The sequence below is a fragment of the Onychomys torridus genome, chromosome 5 (assembly GCF_903995425.1).
Source record: "Onychomys torridus chromosome 5, mOncTor1.1, whole genome shotgun sequence".
Classification (NCBI taxonomy): Eukaryota; Metazoa; Chordata; class Mammalia; order Rodentia; family Cricetidae; genus Onychomys; species Onychomys torridus.
In genome coordinates this window covers 48,753,190-48,761,035 of record NC_050447.1, presented here as the reverse complement: position 1 = coordinate 48,761,035, position 7,846 = coordinate 48,753,190, and the positions used below count along the sequence as shown (strand labels likewise).

Here is a 7,846-nt window from a genome sequence, read left to right as displayed (position 1 = left end):
GGAATAACAGGTTTCCTATTTAACCAAAAAGTCCCTAATATGGCTCTCTCTGTCCAAGGCCTCCACACAGGGGCATCCCTTCAACAGCCAAGATGCATTTGGCTGATGATGGAAAGACACCCTGCCCCAGACAGAACAGCTCAGAAAAGCCCCCTCTCTGCTCTCCCTCTCCCAGGCTGTCTGCCTCTCCCCACCCCACCCCTCACCTCCCTATTTGGTGGGCACCCGTTTCTCTCCCGCCATTCCTGCCGAGATTGTCTCATTTCAGATTGCCACACAGAGCAACTGTGTAACCAACGGAAACATCGGGAATCTTGCGCATTCTTCTCAACGCTGTTGAAACGGCTTGTTGGTAGTGAAGCACATTGCATAAGAGGTATAAATCTGGGGCTTTATTTCGGGACTCCTGGTTCACTGAGTCAGGGAACTGGCTAAAGAGAGGCCTGCTATCTCCTGCAACAAGTGAGACCCCCGGGCCAGCACTCTGCCCTTTCTCTAGAAAAATCTGCCAATACCCTGTGCCTCAGATTCAGTGTCAATGAGAGGCATCACCAGCTCAGTTCAGGGTCCTCATTGGAACGGGAAGACTGTGTCCCAGAGCACAGCATCCAAGACGGTTTGGGCAGTCACAGTGCTCTGCAGGCCATGTTCCCCCTGGATCACAGTCTTGAGTCAGTTGCTGGTCCTCAGCAGTTCAATCTGCCTTGTGACCCTCATGATCTTCCTCCCCAGCCCCAGCTCCCCAGAACACACAGAACTAAAGGCAGTGGTTTACAACCTGGGCTCTGGGTCAGACCACCAAGGCTACAGCTGCTCACAAAGTAGAAGTTTGGGCTGACCATGACCTAGGACTCTGAAACTCTCAGAGTGAAATGTAGATGCCTAGGGCCTTAGAAACACCCATAGGTGACTATGACAACTCACAGGGGACTCCTGACCCAGCCTGCCTACAGAGCCGGGCTGGCCTGGTCCTTAGGGAGAAATAGCCCTACTTCTCAGTCCAATAAAAGGTTAAGACCTTGAGCCCCCTGATCCAAATGCTGGGTATATCACACAGGGGTTAGGAGACAACCCTGGAGAAGCTACGTCTCCTCTCAGTGCCCCTGCAGAATGCAAACAGGAGTATCGTCAGCCACACAGGATGAGATGAGGAGAAAGAAAAGATCAGTTCGAGCCCACTCTCACCCCAGCTGTCTGGCCTGCCCTCAGTGGTGGCACTCACTCCTCAGAAGGGGACATATCAAGTGCAGACTCGGGATGCCCCTCAAACCGTGACCCAGAAGCAAGATGGAAACCTGTCACCCTTTTAGCTGGCCCTGTCATGCCAAGAAGGAGTCACACTTTGAAAGAGCGAAGACTGAAGCCTTCCATGGTACTGTGCAGAGCCTGGCAGTACCTCAAGGCAAAGGGGTGCAGAGCAGGTGGGAAAGCACCCCTGCCTTCATGGGGGAACATGCCAGATCCACGCACTCCTCAGCCAGTGTTTCTCTTAAAATACTGGGTTAATTGTTTAGTTACCAGGACACTCCCAAGTACCTCTAGAGCCAGAGAGAAATCAGAAACCGCCGCGTGGGGACGCAGGAGCCTTTACCTTGAAGATAGAAGCATCCACTTCCTGATTGTAATCCTGCTTGCCAGCATGCTTCCAAGGGATGCGGAACATAGTCTTCTCCTCATTTTCCCATATCAGCCCCGGGTACATACTGCTGTCAATCTGCTCGATCAGCCACTGCCGGAGCCGACGCCCGCCATTCCGGTCACACATCCTTGGAAAGAAACAAATCTTTTAGTATAACAAATGTGGCTTCGTGAGTCACGGTGACCCCAGAACTGACAGGAAGATCAGAGGTCCACACAAAGGTACTAGCTTGGGAGAAGTCTGGGCCAGTGCCAAGAGAAAACAGTGGTGCCCCATGACCCTAAACCCAAATGAAAACTGAAAGCCCAAGGGACTGCCCCACCCACCACCGCTCCGGCCGTGAGTTCCAGCTCGCCCTGATCTCCCATTCCAGACACTGAGGGCACCTGCTGGGAAGAAGCCGCTCTTAGGTGATGCTGTACTTTGCTATGAGCTGCCCACCACTCTGAGAACAAGCTTAACTACTGATGCCCAGGGCACTGCTGTCCCTGGCAGACTCTGACCACAGCTCCTCCTGAGAAAGAGGAGACCCTCAAGGGTACCTCTTACAGGTTGTCCTTTCCTAGCTGGAGAGGTAACAGGAATACAAAACAGGATAGGGTCTTATTCCCACTGGGAATGAGTCAGAGCTGAAGTCATGTTCCAGCGGGGGTGACCTTAAAGCCATTTAATCTTGGAGTGTTAGGGATTCAGTCTAGGTGATGTGTAGAGTACCTGCATCAGGGCCTGTGCCCTAGAGGACTCCTCCAGTAACATAGCTCCTCGGGGACTCTTATGACCAGCACTAGACAAGAGCAAAGCCACCTCGGGGGTTGTTTCCAGGCCCCACCATCCCCAGACACCTAACGACACCCTTGGACATCCTCACCAGCACTGTCAGGTAACCTTGCCTGCCGCCTGGGGGAAGAGAACGTTTGTGCCCAGAGACTTGCAGCCAGCATTTACTAGAACAGCCTGGAAATCCCCAAGGCAGTTGGACAGACGCCCACCCCAAAAACTAGAACACAGCATTTCTAGTCTTCCAATTAAAATGTGACCTCTTCAGGCAGGAAAGAAAGAAGTAAGCAGCAGTGAGGAAACATGATGTCCCCAAGAAGAGGTGTGCAGGTCAGAAACTTCAGGCTGCTACAAGTGGCAGACAGGCAGGAAAGCAGGCAGGGTCCTGAAAGAGGGAGGTGAGATCTCTCCAGAGTCGGCTTTAGCTTTGCCACCCAACAGCCCCAGCTGCCACCTGTGGGCTTGGAAGTGGGTGAGGGCTGAAGTGGAGTTGGACTCGGGTTCTGTTTTTGGTTTGTTTGTTTTTTTTGGAATTTTCATACCCCAAGCCAATCTCCAACTCCCTGGGTAGCTGAATATGTCCTTGGACTCCTGATCCTCCTGCCTCCACTCCCTCCTTCACAGGGCCAAAACTCAGAGCTTGTGCCTGCTAGGCAAGCGCTCTTGCAACCTGAGCCCACATCTCAAGCAAACCTTGGCTGGGAAGCCCTGACCTCAGCAAGGGCTCTCTTCACCTTGGGAAGCCATTTGGTCCTCAGTCTGAGGACCCTCATCAGAAAAGCAGGGGAAGAGAGGATATCTCAAGAAACCCAGAATTCTGAGACCACTGTGTTTATAAATGGTGGGCCAGAAAGGAATACCTAAAAAGAGATATAAAATGCCATCAAGTTATCTTCCAAAAGCAAGTAGGATGTTGGCTCCCACCGCTTGTTCTAGGGAGGAGAGAGGAGACTCTTCCTGACTTGACAGTATCTTATGTGGGCTGCTGCCAGGATGAATATGGGCAGAGCAGGGGTGGGGGCTCAGGATACAACAGAGGGACTGGTGTCTGAGGATATGTCAATTAAAAGCCTTCTCAACTTCTCCCTTGGAGATAGATTTGTAAACCGCAGCTCCTGGCACCTGAGCCTCCTGAAATCTAAAGAGAATTCGCTGGCATGGCTAGAGCTCTTTCCAGAAAAAGAACAGCACTTTCTCATCGGGGCTCCTTGGAGGACCGAGACCTCCAAACTGTGAAAGACACCTGTCTTAGAGGGGGACAGAGAAAAGAAGTCACCGGAAGGAAAGGTGAAAGCTGGGAGGTTAAAATCCTTTAACCCGGCCTCCTCTTCACTCAAAAGAGGAGAAGCTTGGAGGGACGGCCATCCCCTGGGCACAGCACAAACTGTCAGCACTGTGCCCCAGCTCGCAGAAGTGATTGTATTCATTCTACAGACAAAGCCTCAGCTGGGTTCTGGCTCTCAGCACATGGACAATCCCTTCTAATCCCTTTGCAGTCACCTCTGAGGTCCTAGGCAGCCAGAGCCTGACCCTCTTATAACTATGGACAATGATAATTTATAAACATGCTCACATGATGATAGCTTCCTCTTCTTGATTTTGAGGCAGCAACCCTTCTCTGGGCCCAGTTCTTCTCCTGTCTACAGTTAACCCACAGCCAGAGCAATGTGTCCTGGGCCAGGCTTCTCACAAGGCAGGTGATACCAGGCGGCAGAGGCTCATCCAACCCAGATGTCAGCATCTGCACCAGCCATGTGTAGCAGGGCTCACCCCACACCATCTTCTTCACTCAGCCCTGGGCACCACTCTGGCTACCACTAAGCGGAAAACCATCAGAGCTATTTCTCTCTCTGGCCCCCAGCTTCCTCAAGTCACTGAATCACTCCCAGATCTTCACGAAGGAGCCTGCCATAACCTAAAAGAACAAACCCAGAATTGTCGTGTAGCTGCTCTTATCTTTGTCTTTAAAAGAAAAACAGTTGGGGGCTCGGCCTGAAATCCTAACACTCAGGAAGATAAGGCAAGAGAATCACCAGGTTTTCCAGACGAGCCTGGGCTACAGAGTGAAACCCTATCTCAAAACAAAAATAAAAAATAAAAAAGTGAGCTACGGGAGACAATTTTGAAATTCTAGAACATTTATAGCTAGTTTCTATTAGTTTCTACCCCCCGAACACCTTTCCCTCGCTGTGGCTAAGTAACCCTTCTCACCAGGAAATGTCTGCCCTACAGCCTGGGGCTAAGCTCACAGCAAACCAGTCCTGGGAGCTGTGACCCACACGGAACATAACTTTCCTGCCAGGGCCAGCTGAGCTATGGCACAGTCAGAGAAGTCCTGCACCACTGGGCAATCAAAGCCTGTAGGTCCCTGGGCAAGTCCACCTGCTTGCTTTGGATAGTTCACTCTTGGTAACCTGGCTGCTGCGCGGAGATTGGCAGGTCTTACGATACACGGGGGTCACTATTTCTCTTCATCTGAAGTTGCCCATCAGGCAAATTTCAAGGGGAAAGGGGGTTTGTGGTGGTGGCGGTGGTAGCGGTGGTGGTGGTGGTGGTTGCTGTTTTAAGAAGCAATCAGTCTTCTGGAGCAGGTACCTGCTAACGTGCTGCACACTCCGTCTGGGAGCGAGTGGGAGAGACACAGCCCCGGCCCGCGCTCCCTCCCCGGCCGCGTCCTACCTGCCGCCAGTTCCCACGCTGCCCGCGCCTCGGCGTCCAGCCGCGCGCTACTGGGTCTAGGCTCTCGCCCCTTTAAGGACGGGGCGGGAGCGGGGGCGGGTCCAGCATGTGGAGCGACGGTCGAGCGAGCCAATGACGCGCGGGAGGGGCGCGGGCGCCGCCCAATCAAAGCGGCCCGCCGGGTCCGCCTTCTCTGAAGCGCTTGCCTTTCCGAGAAATCAGTATTGCACGATCCCGCGCCCTATGGAGTCCTTTTTCTCTCTTTATCCCGGGGGCGGCGCGGGAGGGGGCTGCCCCAAGGATGGCTTGGGGGGCTGGGGCGTTCGCCCAAGGTCTAGACGGCTGGTGGTGCACAGGTCACCCTTGGGGTGTGGCTCAGGTTCCAAGGCGCCCCTGTCTCGAGCACGTGTCGGGGGCGCCCTGGGTGTCACCTGCCCGGGTTGGGGTTGCAGAGCAAAGGCCGGTCCCAGAGCTGCGTGTCGGACGACAGCTACCTTCCACCGGCCCTAGTGAAAGGGGATGACCACCGGAAACTGCCCTGGGGACCCGAGAAACCAGGGACGTCGCACGCATTGGCGCCGGAATGCTCCCCAGGAAGGCTCCGCAGCATCTTTTCCCCTGTGCTCCAGTGGTGTCCGGAACCGGGCTGGAGCCTGTTCCCAGCCTGAATAGGAGGTGAGGACGTGGAGCCTTAAGTGAGGTAACCGACTTTTATTGCCTGCTGCCAGCCACACACCTGTGGCCACGTTTACCGGACTCATTCATCTGACTTTTCAAAGACAGGAAAACGTTGGAACCAGGACAAGAACTTTCAATTGGCCCCCAAATACAAGAAGTACACGGCTAAGTTTCAAATAAAAACGAATTCAAATAAGGACTTTCCCAAACAGAGCTTCCTAACTGTAATTTATCCTGATGAGCATTTTGATATACCTGAAGGGTATTTGTGAGATATAGGTTGCCACTTGTTAATTATCTGATATTGTCCAAAAGTCAAGAGCCAAGTGGAGTTCCCTGGGGCCAAAGAATTTCAAATGAAAATTAAAAATTACTTTTCAAAGCTCACATTCTTTTTTTTAATTTTTATTTTTTATTTTTCGAGACAGGGTTTCTCTGTGTAGCTTTGCGCCTTTCCTGGAACTCGCTTTGGAGACCAGGCTGGCCTCGAACTCACAGAGATCCGCCTGGCTCTGCCTCCTAACTGCTGGGATTAAAGGCGTGCGCCACCACCGCCTGGCAAAAGCTCAAATTCTTGAAGAGTAGTGTGGGAGTTATTTTAATGTGTGTTCTGTGGTGAAGGGCAGGTCCAGGAATCAGAGGCCTGTGGAAGATTTCTACAACAGACCCCCATGTGCATTTGTACTCCCTTCTTCCCCCAATATGTCCCTTGTGAGCTTATGCAGATTTTCCTACCTACGAATGTTGTCAGAGACCCAAAGCTCAAATTTTATTTGTATTGAAATGTGATTTTATTTGTATGTTAATAAAGTTAATAAAGACCCAGCATGCCTGCCTCTTAGCTACAGGTAGAGAGAGCTAAGGGCCAGCCCCAGCGTGTGGTCCCAGTAGCAGGTGTCACTGTACACACTGCAGGACACCAGTCTAGCCTGCTTGGCAACTATCCGGAAGCCATGTGTGTTCAGGGGGAGCTGCTGCATAGTCTATTCTTGCTAAATGTTTTCAAAGTCTGAAATATATTCCCTGACAGCCCAGGTTTCCGACCAGACCTAAGAGAACCCAAGCCTGCAATGGGCACTAACTCATGCTTGAACATGGACAGGGTCTTTGCAGGTGGAGCCATGAAGGTGATGTCTCAAGTGAGCCACATGTAAATTTCCTACATGCCAGAGATTGCCACTCAGGAGAGATTCCATGTAGTATCCTGCCTGTCAGAGCCTCGGGACAACAGAGGGACCTTGGGAGAGGAGGCATAGGCATATCTCTAGGGGTGGGGCTAGGTCACAATACCACATAGGAGAAAGGCACCTGCTGAGCTTAACTCAGGAGAAGAGCCCCCAGAATGTTCTGAGAGAGGCCATCGCCACCCCCCAGCTCTTCCTCGAGGGGAGGCAGCTGAATATGTTATGTTTTCTAGACCCACAGGACACACCCTCCCAATGACACCTTCTCACTGTTGCACACAGGTTACCCAGGCCTCTTTTGAGGGTCCTTTACATCACCAAATCTGTGTCCCTTCACACACACACACACACACACACACATACACACACACACACACACACACACACACACACACACACACACATCTTCTTGTCACCTAAAAAAAGAATCTCCTCCCGACTTACCGTCTATGGCCGCCACTGGAACAAATGCAGGCATTCCTCACCCATAGGTGTCAACAGGGCCTTTTGAGCCTTCTGAGGACTCCGGGAAGAATCTCTACCTCGAGGGTCCATCTCCCTTCCAGAGAAAGTCTTGGCTCATGGCCTCATTCACCTACAAAGCCAGCAAAGGCCAGGTGAGTCCTCCTCTTGTCCAGCCATGTCCCTGGCTCTTCTTTCCAGCCTCTCTGTCCCACTGAGAGCTTTGGGACTATACTGGGCTCAGCTGGATGATCCAGGGTCATTGCCCTAAAGTCAGCTGCATATCAGCCCCTGGCATCATTCCTGGTTCTGTGGATTTTGACTTGGGCATCCTTGAAGGGCCATTGCTCTGCCCACCAACCTCATCCTCAAGAGCCAGCTTCAGGCATTTCTCCTATACCAGCCTTCATAGACCTGAATTTTTAAA

General features: G+C 52.2%; 1 protein-coding gene across 1 annotated transcript in view; it reads right to left on the bottom strand.

The window, feature by feature from the left end:
* Positions 1–5,142, bottom strand: part of Irf8 (interferon regulatory factor 8) — a 22,462-nt gene extending 17,320 nt beyond the window's left edge. Inside the window, exons 1-2 of the mRNA XM_036189230.1 lie at positions 5,096–5,142; positions 1,592–1,766 (exon numbers count right to left, since the gene is read on the bottom strand). Coding sequence (XP_036045123.1) covers positions 1,592–1,765 — 174 coding nt within the window. The 5' untranslated portion in view covers position 1,766; positions 5,096–5,142. The remainder of the gene's footprint in view (positions 1–1,591; positions 1,767–5,095) is intronic.
* Between the last annotated feature and the right edge of the window lie 2,704 nt (positions 5,143–7,846).